Genomic DNA, 14,711 nt, shown 5'->3' with positions numbered 1-14,711 from the left:
CTGTGCAAAAATAGAACTAGAGGGCAAGACTAATATAGGACTTGTACAAAATATCAAAGAAACAGTAACCAATAAATAAGCTAAAGCATAATGATGCAAACTCAATTTGTAAAAACGGGTACGGCTGTTTACAATGCACAGAAAACACTGCATACAAACCCGAGGTGACTCTGGCAGGTGCCCGCTGCGACTCGCACTGGGAATGTCACTGCCCCATTTTCAGAACGTTCTTGCTGATACAAAACACTGTTTCCTCCCAACCAGCTTCACAACCTCATCCTGCCATACAACCGCACATACACTTTTTCCTCAGACTTCCATCTTCACTCCCTCCACCTCTTGGCTTTCCCATGAAAACACTTACTAAGCGTTTCACTGCTGTACCTTTTTCACAAATAAACATTTTCACAAATAAATCATTTTGCTTTAAGATAGCACCCAAAGGTGATTAGATAAACTATATAAAGTGCGATTATTGTTAATATGCCATAATATTGTGTTCTTCAGTGCAATAACCAATATGGTCAAAGCCTTTCAATACACATGCAAATGTCACTGTTTATTTTACTTGATTTCTCCTAGTTACGAAAAATAGTTATATTTACATGTCAAAACATGGCTGCTTATATTTACTCATACACAAATTATTTATGCTTCCTAAATGTACATCATGCAACCCAAATTAGAGCCCACTAGAAAAGTGATAAAATACTCTATATCTGATTTTAAAAAAGCCCATACATATACAGATCTGAGTATTAAGCAGCAGAGATCTTCCTGAACACTGTTTTGAGCAGTAAACACTCAAGCATTATAGAGGCACGATGATTATCTAAGTGGTGAGACGGACTAGAGCCAAAGCCAAGATGAAAGCCCTGTGGAGAAGGAAAGTCTTACCTAATGGTAAAAGGTAACATTTTTCTGCTTGAGGTCCCAGTCTGGTGGCCTGATGATCCCGACTGACTCTCCTGCATGGATTTGCCATTCCAGTTACTGAACTGGCCCGCGACGGCAGGTACAGTTTCAAGTGGTTGTTCCCCATACGCACTGGCTGGCAGGGGCTGCTGCCCAAACCAGTGACCAGCCAGGTGGAATTTGTATAGAAGTACAATAACAGGCCATGATGCTATGAGCTAAGTTTTTTACAATCCTGTAAATATACAAAAAATATACTTATACATTTGATTCAATGAATGATCGCTTTGGTTTTGCAGCCGTGAGATGGCTTAGATGGGCTTCCTTACCACTCAGAGCATCGGGGTGTATGTGTGCAGCTGGTTTGGGAGCTGTGCTGTCGGGGGGGCGGGCAGAGATCTGGCACGGCAGCGCGTCGCGGTCTTTGGCCTGCACACCGTTCTGGCTGCCCCCTCCTGGGGCAGCGCCGGCCGAGGCGGTTTTCGTTTGGTGCTGTCTGACTGAGAGCTGCTCCAAGCCGGAGGACTGAATGCCCCCAGAAGCTGCTGACGGTCCATCAGCCGCCTGGGAGTGCCACGTGCGGCTGGCCTGGGCGTTCTGCTGCTGAAACCGCGCAGTCTTGTCCATGATCCCCATGAACGGGGTGCTGCGAGGTCTGTGCTCAGCCATGGAACCCTGAACTTGGTTAATGTTCTCCTTGAGTCGAACATCTGGGCCCTTAACACTATCTGGAAAGCTACCGGCCGAGGTTAAGCTGCTGGCTGAGCTGGCAAGAATCACGCTACTGGACGGAGACGCAGCAGAGACTGCGATGGTTCCTGGACCTTGCTGCCTCCCTTCGCTGAAATTCTTTTGAGTAGGGGCTGTTAACCTGTCCGCAGTTCTAGAAGAGTGAGAGGAGAGACTCTCATCGTGCTGCGAACAGGAACACTGGCTGGGGATAAACTCGTTGTACAGTTCAGCACTAGCACCTGTGGGAACACTTCCAGATGACAGCGTGCTTGTCCCCTCCACATGCTGAATTTTAGCGTGTCGGACCGGCAAGGGACTTTGGGGAAGATGCTGGAAGGACGATTGTGTCTTTGTATGACATTGACTGCTTCCCATTCTTGCTCCGGGCTGGCTGGAGCTCAGATGCTGGTTTGTTTTAACAATCTGTGCCTGCTTTGTCGGCTGCACGATCAACCCCGGCTCTCTCAGGTATTTCTTGCCGGCTCTGCTTTGAGGGGACGCAGTTCCAGCTTTCTGCTGAGCACCTTCCTGAGGGGTCCTGCTGCACGACGCAGCCGCTACGGCGCGCGGCAGCCGTTGTGGGGAGGAAACAGGGTCCTCAGCCTGGGGCAGTTCTTCCTCCCTGTCCTGGAGACTGCAAGTGTCATTCACACCGTGTGCAGGGCTCTCCTCCTCGTTATCGGAGCTGTGCATTTGCTGCAGTAGCTGTGGGGGCTGATGCTTCTGCTGCTGTGCTCTCTGGAACTGTTTGCACTCCTCTTCCACTCGAGCCAGGAGGCGTTTTATCTCTTGATTGCTGGGACACAGCTGCGTGGCTTCTCGTAGATCAGCAAGAGCAGCAAGGAGCTTTCTGGTTAGGAAAACAAAAAATAAATGTCATAAAAACCCAGGGCAAATCTGGTTCTCAGCATTGCAGGGAGTTACTTTCTGGACTGCCTAATAATCATCCAAACGAGTATTCAGTACTGCTTTTTGGGACTGGTTTGCTTTAACTGATACAGAGACCTAATGCAAGTGGAAAGTGCGCGCGGAAAACAACTTCTGTTGCAAATTCCAAATACAACTAGTGGAAAAGAAAAACAGTTACTCAAAGTGTTTGAAGTTAAATAAAAAATCTGCGCAGGCAGATGCACAGAATCAAACGGTACCTGCTGTTCCTCTTGGCTCTGGCTCTGGCATAATAGGCTTCGTAAGACTTGGGTTTCAGATCCAATGCCTTGGTAGCAAACTCTTCAGCCATACCAAAGTCCTGATAATTTAAACAAAGGTACTCAGTACACAGTGCCGGTAAAAGCAAGCTGCACGCTCCTTAGCCACGGCACTGCTTCAAAGGCACCGATAGCTTCTGCAGCATCAAAGTCACCTTTACCAGCCAGCAAGAGCAGTTACAGCCCCAGGAATCCAGAGAAAAGCAAGAAAATGGGGAATGGGCTGGACTAGAGCAGAGCTCGCTTTGATAAGGTATGTGAGGCTTCCAGAGAACTGCACCAGGTGCAATGCACCTGCTCTTCATTTAACAAGAACACAGAATACGAGTTTAGTGAATTGTTGGTTAAACCAAAGACCAGAGGGGCAACAGGTGAACAGCATGAGCTTACATTTGTTTTTCGGCGACACCGTGATAAATTCAGGTATAATGAAACTCTGAGCTCATTGAACGCTTTCATTTCTTCTCCAAATCCTTCCCGTGGAAACTTCCTCAGGGCGTACTGATAGCGCTGCGCCGCCTCCTTCATCTTGCCTTTCTGCACATGCGGGGAGAGAGACGCTTTCACACACTCAACACTGCCACACTGCTGCGAAAATGCATTTAGATTGGACATCTACCCACAGGTGCTCTGCAAACAGGACAGAGCCGGACTCACAGCGTGGATCGCCCATACGCACAAACGAGAGAACCTGCGTGTTAACTAGAGCTGTGTTTGCTTCTAAACTCGGACCTTTCACCAGGATAACATTTGCATTAATACACCGTACTTCCACCAGAAATATTCACGTATGCACAATTCCTGCATGATACAATTAATTATTTGTATCATCTGTCTCTACTTTTTAAACAGAACAGTCAAATATCTGCTGGTGTAGTTGATTGAGACTCTAAGGCCCAGCTGTTTCTGGTGGACCGTGTCCTCCGGTGGACTGTTTGTGTGGATACAAAAAGCCACGACTCTGAAGAAAAGGAAATGCCCAAAGGTCACTTAGTTCACCAAGGCACGTCCACACGGGCACCTGATGTACGGAGCTGCTCTACAGATGCAACTGACTGCTACAAACGTTCAGAGCGACTTGCTCAGCAGGAAGAAAATGTACTTATCCAGCTTTAAATTGTTATTTATTTATTTGTTTTACACAGAAGTTTTCAATGATTCTTTCCTCGGGTTCTCAAGATTTCTTGGGCTCATCCCCAACATGAGAGGATATGCAAGGACACATCTTGTTTGAACAGGAGCTATAAAGAACTTAAATCTACTTGCAGACAAAAGTCCAATTATAATGTTCTGATACTAGAAAAAATAAAAATCTACCTACTTTGTACAGCGTATTTCCTTCTTCCATCAGCTTCTGCAGCAGAATAAGGAGAATGTCGGGTTTTGAGGTGGCCATTGCCCATGCTGCATTTCCTGCAAATTAAATTTTAAGGATCTCTGACAAAAGGAAAGCAAGCGTGTTTCTTCTATCTGTTTGCGCTAGAAAGCCCGATCCTACTGCTGTAGATACTCCACCTGCATGGAACTATGATGAGTGTGTGCGCATGTATTTAAAATACATATATATCCATACCTGCCCCACACAGACAGCAGCCGGATGTTACATGGTCCAATTCGTTTCCTCCCTGCTCTAAAGCCAGTATAGACAGAACAGAATCACAGAACTGCTGTGGTTGGAGAAGACCTTTACGATCATGGAGTCCACCCATAACCCAGCCTGTCCCTGCCCCGTGCCTGAGAACCCCATGTCCGTCTGTCCAGCCCTCCAGGGACAGACGCCAGCGCTGCCCTGGGAAAGTTCAGGCCTAAGTACAGGACCCATATTTGATCTTATGTAGCACCCAAACAGAAATAAGTGATGATTTAAAGGTACTACAATTTCAATAATTATCATGTACACAGCTGCACCATCTACTTGCCTACTGATAGCACATGATTTGGACATATATACAGGTCTTGGACCCTTTGCAAAAATGTACAATTTTATACTTTATTTAAGTGTAAATCTTCTTAATCTAAATAGTTAATAGTGTCAGAATTAAATATGACTAACATCATTTTCTTGTTTAACTATATCATGGTAGAGCAACCACATAAGACTGACTCCTCCAGACCTCCTCGCTGGCACATCAGAGAAAGGAACAGGATACAACTGGTTGCATCTCCTCCTTTCTGAAGCGAGTCCTGAGTGCCCGCCGTTGAAAGAGACGGATTGCTCTGGGTGGCACCTGCAGTCCACACGCCCTGCAACACCTGCTCTGTGTTTCCAGACACATTCAACCTCCTTTGCGGACGCGGCAGCAGCTCTGGCAGCGCACGCACCCCGTGGTTTCTCCGAGCACAGGCAGCTTTACTCACCCAGTTTGGCTCCTTTCCTCAGCAGCGTGACCACCACCGCCGTGTTGCGACAGCCGATGGCTCTGTCCAGCGGCCGCATCCCGCTGTGGTCGACGTGCTCGATCGTTGCTCCTTTCTCTACCAAATACTGCACCTGCGAGAAGAAGCAGGACAGCCTTGAGACACTGGTTTTGGTAGGGGAGGCAGAACAGTGAAATACTGAAGCTACAACCTCATCTTCCTCGAAGCACAGAGCCCATAGTACGCTAACACCACTTTAAAACCACTGCAGACATGGGTGTCCGGGAGTCGGGACGTCCCTCGCTCCCCAGCAGGACAGACGTTCCTGCTTGGACACCCGTGTCACCCAGAAACACCCCCGGCCGCAGGAACAGCCCCGGGATGTGACTTCTGGCAAAAGTCAGTTACAGGCAGCACCAAATCTAAGGGCTTATTTACAGCTTCAAGTCAATTCTGACTAAGGGAGAACGGGACTTGACGTGCTATAAAGCTGTGCTGTACAGCAGGTGTGCTCAAGAGCTGCTGCTCCCAGCAGGGCGCTGTGTCCGTGGGCTCCACGCAGCGCCGACGGAGAGCCCGCGCTCGCTGCTCTCCCCGCGAGCGGGAGCTCCGGCTGCCGGCAGCGCCGGCGCGCCCCAGCGCGTCCTTCCAGGCGCCCCGCGGAACCGCGTCCCCGTCTGCTCCGGCTTCTGAACCGTGCCCAACGGCAGTTCTGAACCAGGAGAACAAAAACACTCCGTCACTTAAAATATCTGTGATTTTAAAGATACAGAGAATTCTAAATCACAGGCTTTAAACTTATTGTATACTTTTGATGTCAGTTGCATGCATGGTCCATTTCAGATTCAGAAACATTTCACCTAAAATGCCTTAAATTCTTGTAACATTTATTACAGAGGAAGAAGTTCGTATGTGAGAAAGGTACAGGACTGACAAAGGAACTTCAGTTGTTGTCCCATTTCTGAAATGGCCTGTGGAACAAACTGAGAAAAAATGCATTGACACCTCGGGTCTCGTGTTTGCACGTATATAGAGGGGACAGTAACACCGGGACGTGCTCAGGGCCATCTCTGCAGGACAAAAAGCGTCAGGATTTCTAACAGTTCTCTCCCCATCATGCAAAGCACGCAAGATACCTATTAAAGACAAGTAATGCTGCCTTGGGACCGGGAAGCAAAATCTTTGTGCATTTCATCTCCTCTGGCACTGTTCTTGCTCCATCTCCCCCTCAGGGCCTGTGTTGCAGGGCGCACCGCACGGCGGGCCCTGTCAGCTCCGTCACCTGCGCAGCTTTACGGAGCCCGAACAAGACACTTATTTGCCTTTCATGTCCCACAGGCTGTGTTTTTATTCCAGTTTGATCCAACACAGGAATTGTAAATGCTACTTTTTATTGAGATTTAAAACTCATGATGAAGTGCAACAGCACACTGTAAAACACAACAGCATCATGCTGGACTTTACCACAACTACCTCGGTACTAAAACCCGATCTAGAAAATGCTTTTCTGAGTAAGTGCTGCACTGCACTCACGATGCTCACAGTGCTGACTCCTTCCAATTTCCTTTCTGTTTGGTTGGCAATATTTTTTCTAAGCTTTGTTTTGTATTCCATACATGCTTAGTTTTTCTACTGTTGGTTCTACTTACGATATCGGCATCTCCATAAAACGCTGCCAGGTCTAGGGGCGTTCGTCCGTTTTTGTCTGTCTGATCAGTTGTTGCTCCTTTCTCAACCAAATACTGAACCACGTCCCTGTGCCCCTTCAGACAGGCCCAGCTCAACGCTGTCAGTCCTTCTTTGTCCACAGACGAAAGAGCTGCGCCTGCAAAATTAAAACAACTTTTGTTATGAAGATGTCCTGTTTAATAGGCAAAATGACCCAGCTCACGCAGTCTCCAGCACAGCTGTGCTGCCTGGAACCACTGCTTATTTCCTACCTTCAGAAAGCAGAAATTCCACAGTGCTCAGGTGTCCTTCACAAGCAGCCACCATAAGCGGAGTTCGGCCTTGCCTGTCGCTCAGATTCACATCAGACCCGTGCTCCACTAGGAGCTGGGCAATCTGGAACGGAAAACGGCCATTTAAAAATAAACCGGCACATCTGAATTTCAGTCATAGTAGCGAGATCTTTTAAGGAGGAGGACTAAGGTGTTATTTAGAGCAACCCCTGGGAAATCCCATGCAGCTCAGGCCTAAACTGCGGGCAGCCGGGGCCGTCCTGGCAGGAGGCGCGCGAGCAGCGCTCCGGGCCCGGGTTCTCCGCTAACACAGCAGTGCGGGGGATCTGGAACTGCCTCTGCTCTCGCTCTTGGAAAGTATTTAAACTCCCATGTATTGTTTTTCAGGTACTCTGTAACTAAGGTTGTCGTGTGGCCTATGCACGTTCGAAGCCTTTTTAACTTATTTAAAGTGATACAAAGTGAGCTTCTGAACACGATCCTTAGAGGTTGGTGCAAACGCGTGTAAGAAACCGCACAGGGACCCGCGAGAGGCCGAGCGGAACGCGGGTGCTTCGCGAAGGCGCGGGTCTGACCTGGCAGTGTCCGTGGCGCACGGCGCAGCACAGCGGGGGCACGCCGCGCCGGTTGCTCCTGCCCGCGCCCGCGCCGCGCTCCAGCAGCAGCTCGCACACATCCAGCTTCCCCCGGCCCGCCGCGGCTGTCAGGGCTGAACACACACAGCGTCACCCAAACCCCGCGCTCCAACTGCGCTGCGCCAGGCTTTCCTAACTGCTCTGGGACTCACATCGGTCGGAACCAAGTTGGATCAATACGCCACAGGCATTCTCTGGCTAATGAAAACATGAGTCGCAAAGATAACGACTGTATCATGTGCACAGTTTGTAGGTTCAAAGGAATCTTTATGAATATTTTGGATAAGCCCACCAGCCGGAGGCAGTTCTGCTTCTCCATTATGTGAAGGGGCTACTGACAATCATTGCAAGAGACCATTTTTGCTCCTGCTTGTGCAATCTCAGCTGTTCAGTGAAACCGAGATGCAGGTAAAAAAGCTGCAGGCTGCACCGTTTACAGTTTGTCTGTAAAAAATACTTGGCATTTCCCATCCGTCCAAAGGCACGGCTTGCGGGCACTGCTCCACCGGCACGGACTGGGCACAGCTCCACCAGCACGGACGGGGCACCGCCCCCCCAGCACGGACGGGACCACCGTCCCACCAGCACGGACGGGACCACCGCCCCACCAGCACGGACGGGGCACCGTCCCCCCAGCACGGACGGGGCACCGCCCCCCCAGCACGGACGGGGCACCGCCTGCCCGGCTTTTCCTGGAAACCAGCGACATTTACAAAATTCTCAACAGGTAACCCTATGGAGCTCTGCACTGAAGCCCGGAGCACTGTATGTCCACAGACAGGTTTCTATTTAATTAGGAAGTCAGTAATGTACAGTAATTTTAATACACAATAACTCTTCAATATATGAGATGAGTAGATTTAATAAGTTAAAAACCTCTGTACTTACAAACTGCATTTCATTATTAAAACTGATATTTTCCCGTGACTATTATGACAGAAAAATGTTAAAAATCAAAATGTAATACTCTTACTTCTTAAACGAGCAACTCAGTTAGAAAACAGGAGAACATACATACCTGTTTCTCCCCACAAGGCATCGGTGTCATTGATGTCTATTCCATGGTCCTTCTGAGCTGTCAAGAGGTAACAAACCACCTGTCAAAACCAGAGATGCAGGGTCACAAAACCATCCGTTGTCACCACAGCACAGGAAAAGCCGTATAGCACGGGAGATTGTTTCTCTCTCAATGCGTGTGAATCAGTTAAAATCCACATTGCTCATATTCCATCAAAGCAAGTTCAGCAGGATTTTAGTACAACTTGATAAAATGTTACTGCAACTATTAATAGTTTAAAAACAAGCCCAGTGCCCTTCTGTTAATTGGTTCAGGGTGTTTTCATGACGATGATTTAATGAGCTCCTATGTGACCTACATACACCAGAATCAGCCACACAAACAAAGCCCAAACTGAGCGCCGAGGCAGCCCAGTTCAGCGAGAACACTCCAGATCGTCTAAAACAAAGGGAAAAGGAGACAGTGCTCGCATACATCTTGTAAAATGGCCATTGCTGTGTTTCTCATTTTACACGGTTTATATCTCAGCCTTTTTCCAAATGGTTCAAGCATGCATTGTTATCTGCTAAGGTTTAAACTTCAGCCAAGTTAAAAACGAAGCTTTGCTGTGCTCCTGTTCCGTTCAGGAAACCTCTGCTTTGTAACCGCCTGCTAGCAAGAGATGTTTGAATTCAGTATCTCCTAGGGCTGTTCGGAAGGGGCTTCCCGCGGGGGCGCGGTGCCCGGGCTGCGGCGCGGGGGCAGCGTCGCGCCAGCCCCGCGGTGCCGCGGGAGAAGCGCGGGCAGGAACGGGCACAGTCCACAGGCGTCTTCTGCCTGTCTGAGAAGCGTTGTGTACAATGTATGGAGATCCTAAAGTTAAAATGCTATAATTTATTTGAAATTCATTAAACAGACAGGTCTTTTTTTTCCAACTGAGAAGAATTAGGCTTCTTAGTGTCCTACAATGGAAAAAGATGGACATTTTCAGGTATTTGCGATTAATTTAACCTATTTTGCTGATACTCAGGAGCTGACTGCTTTCATTGACTCAGTGGATATCACAGAAGGGCTTTTCTGAGAGCGAAGGAATTATCTGTAAATTCAAGTTAATAGTTCAGAATCCTCAAATTTACATTGTGAGACAGTAACAGCTTATGTATCATACCATACATTAACTGCACACAGACACTTCTGTGTTTGAATAATGTAAACAACTTCAAAGATCAGACTCTTGATCTTACAGCAATTAAAAAATAGAACTAGAGTCAGTAACTATTAAATGGCTTTATGGAATAGATTTTAAGCTTCCCTTGTGGTACATCACTTATAACACACACAGGAAACTCCACCAGCCTGAGCAGTGTGATCTCTACTCAAGTATCTTTACTTACTGATCACTTTATATCAAGGTTAAGATTTATTTTCCCAATGAACACAAGACATATTTTGTATTACCTAAATCTCTAAAGCATTTTGAGCATATGTTTACTTCCAGTGTTCCTTTTACTGAATCACCTTGTAATGCTGGCAAACACTTCGTCATGAACATGCAGACAATCCACATTTCTGCTGTGACCTTAAGCTAAGTCTGTAACCTGACATGTGCATCAGGTTGAAGTGCCAGCACGTGCAATATGCAACTTGTTATACTCTGAAACACCAGTTCACCCTGACGCAGACACACTGGGGTGGATCGCTGACACAGAACAGCACCATTGCCACAGAGGCCTGGGACAGCTTCCAAGAGCGCACAGGGAAAGGCAGACAGAAAGTTACAGATAATACAAATCCTGAAGCAAATAATGTTATTGGATAATTAAGTACAGCATTTAAAAGAGCCGCTACAAATGTGTAAACTACTTCAAATGTCAGAAGTTTCAACAGCTCTGCTTTTAAAAGCAGAACTTATTTAACAATAGCTGCAAGCACTGTGGCACCATTCGGGTGGGTCCCCAGGGAGCGGAGCGGAGCGCAGCGCACCTGGCCGTGTCCCATGCTGGCGGCCGCCGTCAGCGCCTGCTGCAGCACCTGCCGCCTGCGCGGGGCCGGCGGGGCCGCGGCGCCCCAGAGAGCCAGCAGGAACTGCAGGACGTCGCGGTGCCCTCGCAGCGCGCTGTGCACCAGCGCACACTGCCCCTTCTTGTCCACGCAGTCAGCCTGCAGCGGGAGAAACGCAGAGTTAGCGGGCGGCGCAGGGAACGGCCCCGAGAGCAGCTCCCGAGAGCATCGGGCCGGCTGTCTGCAGGGGCAAGGAGGGCTGGGGACGGCGGCCAAAGAGCCGCCCTTGTCCCTGGGAAGGCGGGGGAGAAATCAGTCCTGGGCTAATTCCGAACGCACGAAGGACACGGAGGAGCTCGGAGCAGTCGGCACAGGTTTACGGGGAATCACGCCTAACCGACCCGGCAGCCCCCGGTGAGGCGGTGCCGTGGCGACGGGGCAGGGCCGCGGGTCTGCCCCGGCTCAGCGAGGCCTCCGGCACTGTGCTCCACGACACTCCACGTTACGCGAGGTTACGTAAGTGCAGCGAGCTGCACCCAAAACGGGCTGAGCGCATGGGCCAGAGGCTGTGATCAGGGGACCGAGTCTACGTATGTTAACTATATAATCATGTAATCAAGGGCGGTTTTCTTATGCCTTTGCATGATTTTTTGGTTGCACATCCTGTCGTCTGTGCACCAGCTCACCTTTGCACCTTTCTTGCACAACAGTGACACGATGCTCAAGTGACCCGCAGCGGCTGCGTAACTCAGGGCTGTCATCCCGTTCTCCGAAGCTCCATCTACAGCAGCTCCAAATTCTAGCAAGAGAGTGACCACTTCTTCATGTCCCAGGTGCGACTGAACACACAGCACCGGAGCGTTATTCAGTACTTCAGTCCTGTAGTTCACATTTGCTCCTGCCAAGATCAGCAGCCGACTCACCTAAAATTTAATGTAAAAAAGCCTATTTTAAATTCAGATATTTCTGAATTTATGAAGAGACTTTAACATCTTGACTCAGGTACTCATAATTACTCTCTAATTTTGATGTAGACTTTATTGGCAGACATCGACTTTGTCACATATATAGCAATATGAAAGTTTAAAATAATCAGTTAGCAAACAGTTTACTGAATTCCTGAACTAGGAACACCTAACAGAAGACTCACTGCTTCCCTGAAATTCAGATTCGCTGCTCTCTCACCACAGTTTCATGTGTGTCACTTGCTACTGCTCTGCAGATTCACGGAGCTGACTCCATTAATAAAGAACCAGATTGCACACAGAACGCCGTCAGTAACGAGCAGAGTTGTGTGCGCACACACCCATCTCCAATCAAGGCTTAGCAGTCGGCTGAAACTGCAACTTGCCGGCTTCCATTTCCTTATCCACAACCCAGGGATTCAAATAACAGTGCCAAGTTCTGACATCCTTTGCTCCCGCAGTATTTCCCCTTTTACAGTTCCCTTGATACTTCCCCATAGCAGAAAACACGGCTGAAAACAAGTCTGTCCAGCAGTCGGGGGGTGCACCTGAGCCCCCGAAAACGCAGCCGCACACCCGTCTGCGCCACCGAGCGCGGCTACACCGGGCGCAGGATGGAACCCTCCGTCAGAACGAGCGAGGGAAGCCGCCCTGGGCTTTTCACAACAGCTTGAAAAAGCACAGGAGGACTTGCTCTAAAGGGGTTCGTTACGGATGACAGCGGTGGCTTTTCTGCTTCTAAAGGGTTGCAGGAGCTCCATCGTTCATCAGCGGCCACAGGCACAGCAGACGGAGCAGCGGCTGCAGGTGACCGCGCGTTCTCCTACCTTCACGTTGGGCGTGTAGATGTTCCGCAGAGACGCCAGGGCGGCAGACAGCCCCTCGGCGCTGTAACCCACCCACAGCGCCTGCAGCTGGCTGGAAGACATCCCAGTCCTTTTACTGAGGCCCTACAGGAGTGACACAACAGGAAGGCTCTCTATAGGATTAGAAATGCCATTTATATCCATATCTCATCAGTATAAAGAGAAGTAACGATTGTGTTTGTTAGCACTACCAAGTATTTCACGTAAGCTTCTAACAAATTATCAAAGCAACTCAGAGGAGAATCTTCAGGACACATTAATATGAATAGATCATCAAACCTATTAAGCTGTAAGCTTTACCTTAAAAATGTGAGCTTTAAGTATATGATGGCCAAGTTCCATAGTTTGTTGGCGGTTTAACTTTCCTTCTTGTCGAGAAAACATGAAAGCCAAGAGAGCATGCCCGCTCCTAGCAAAGGATGAGAGAGGTCTGCTGTTAACACTGCTAGAGGGAACGCCCCGACACCGCGCCTGCCAGGCTACCGAAACACACCATGACAAACTAAAGTCTTTCCATAACAAATAAGGCACAGGCAAATTTCAAAGCTGAAGCACACTGCTAATATTTCTGCCCGTCAGGGAAAATAAGACCCTGAAGAATGTGAAAAAAATGGAAGATGGAGAATGCGAGAATGTGCATGAACAACAACAGTTTATTGTCTCCAATTTAACTAATTCGTGGTCTCTCAATCAAAGGTGGTGAGACGGATCAAATTGAAACAAGGCTACATGGATATCATGACAGAAGACAATGTCTTACTACATTTATGTTTAGAAGACCCCAAACGATCTGTGTTTTCTGCCCCTGCACTCTAAACAGACAAGGTGTGGCTGCACATAATGCTTAACAATCTTGTTGTATTAATAACAACATAATACTCTCACTTCCCCATGAAGGCAATGAAGTCAAATGCAAATTTGCAAATTCTACAAAGTTAATTATGCACTGTAACCTTTGATACTTCCAGTCGAGTCAACCTCTACATATACACAAGTTTTCATTTCGGAAAATTAGGTGCGCTTGTGTTTTAACACGACTCTCTCCTCTCACTAATTGTCGCAACCAGTTCTATAGAACGTAACTGCACTTATCCGGACACGATTTCCTGCAGGTTTCACCCACCTCGGCTCACACAGGAAGTCAGTGTTTTCACCGTCGGCTCTCCAAACGAGCCATTCCCTGAAGGACGGGTGGCAGAACATGCGTGTCTTGTCGCGTCTTTTGACCAGGAAACACGAGAGGGTTTCCATCCGCTGGCTGAAGTCGTCCCATTGCTGCTCGCCACGGATCTGCCCTGCGTTAATAGCCTGGAAAATCTGCTCATCTGTCAAGGGGTGCAGGGACGCCAGCGCCACGTTTAGTATGGGCAGGGCTCGCTCAAAAGCAGAGTTTGTCATGAACTTCATGTTGCACTGCAGTAAGTACAGCTCTGACAGAGACACCGGCACAACCTTGTAGCTTGCGCTTTTGATTACTAAGTGACCTTTTTGGAAAAGATCCAGAGTGAGTTTCAAATAGAGATAAGATCCCAGGCTTCTCGTGATCAAGTGGTTACTCACTTTCCCAATAACAGCTGCATCAGCTTTTCCATTTAAAGATATGTTGTTCACAATTTCCTGGCTGTTATTTATTCTGTACTGAATATAAGCATTCAAGTCATCGTGAATTTCTTTGTTGTCTGGAAAGTTGTCCAGAGATACTGCGATAAAGGGCAGCGAACTTACTACCTCCTGTGAGGGAAAAAAGGAGAGAACACACCATCACAGGCATTACAGCATTCCAGCACCGAAAACAATGCATCTTCGCTGGATTTCTCTTCTGTAATGAGTACCAGACAGATTGAGAAGAAATCCAGTACCTATGGAACAGCTTTACAGACACTGTCCCCTGCTAACGGACAGAACAATATTTCTACATCCCATCATTTTTCATTGGAAGGTCTCAAATATTTTAATGAGCAAGCTCAGCAAGGCAACCGAAGGGAACGAGCTGTAGAAGCGAAAACTTCACAGCTAAGGGAACAGAAAAGAGTTGCCAGAATTGGACCATGAAACAGGCCCGGGAAAGAGGGG

At 48.2% G+C, this 14,711-nt stretch overlaps 1 protein-coding gene across 1 annotated transcript in view; it reads right to left on the bottom strand.

Annotated features, from left to right (window-relative positions):
* Positions 1 to 1,173: 1,173 nt before the first annotated feature.
* Positions 1,174 to 14,711, bottom strand: part of TANC1 (tetratricopeptide repeat, ankyrin repeat and coiled-coil containing 1) — a gene marked incomplete at its 3' end in the record, with an annotated part of 38,018 nt that continues 24,480 nt past the window's right edge. Inside the window, exons 12-25 of the mRNA XM_080346981.1 lie at positions 13,762 to 14,369; positions 12,939 to 13,047; positions 12,600 to 12,722; positions 11,494 to 11,730; positions 10,790 to 10,966; positions 8,828 to 8,906; positions 7,750 to 7,883; positions 7,154 to 7,277; positions 6,863 to 7,038; positions 5,214 to 5,346; positions 4,177 to 4,268; positions 3,246 to 3,392; positions 2,796 to 2,896; positions 1,174 to 2,497 (exon numbers count right to left, since the gene is read on the bottom strand). Coding sequence (XP_080203107.1) covers positions 1,174 to 2,497; positions 2,796 to 2,896; positions 3,246 to 3,392; positions 4,177 to 4,268; positions 5,214 to 5,346; positions 6,863 to 7,038; positions 7,154 to 7,277; positions 7,750 to 7,883; positions 8,828 to 8,906; positions 10,790 to 10,966; positions 11,494 to 11,730; positions 12,600 to 12,722; positions 12,939 to 13,047; positions 13,762 to 14,369 — 3,564 coding nt within the window. The remainder of the gene's footprint in view (positions 2,498 to 2,795; positions 2,897 to 3,245; positions 3,393 to 4,176; positions 4,269 to 5,213; positions 5,347 to 6,862; positions 7,039 to 7,153; positions 7,278 to 7,749; positions 7,884 to 8,827; positions 8,907 to 10,789; positions 10,967 to 11,493; positions 11,731 to 12,599; positions 12,723 to 12,938; positions 13,048 to 13,761; positions 14,370 to 14,711) is intronic.

This window comes from Nesoenas mayeri (assembly GCF_963082525.1).
Source record: "Nesoenas mayeri genome assembly, chromosome: 6".
Classification (NCBI taxonomy): Eukaryota; Metazoa; Chordata; class Aves; order Columbiformes; family Columbidae; genus Nesoenas; species Nesoenas mayeri.
This window is presented reverse-complemented; position numbering and strand designations above follow the sequence as displayed.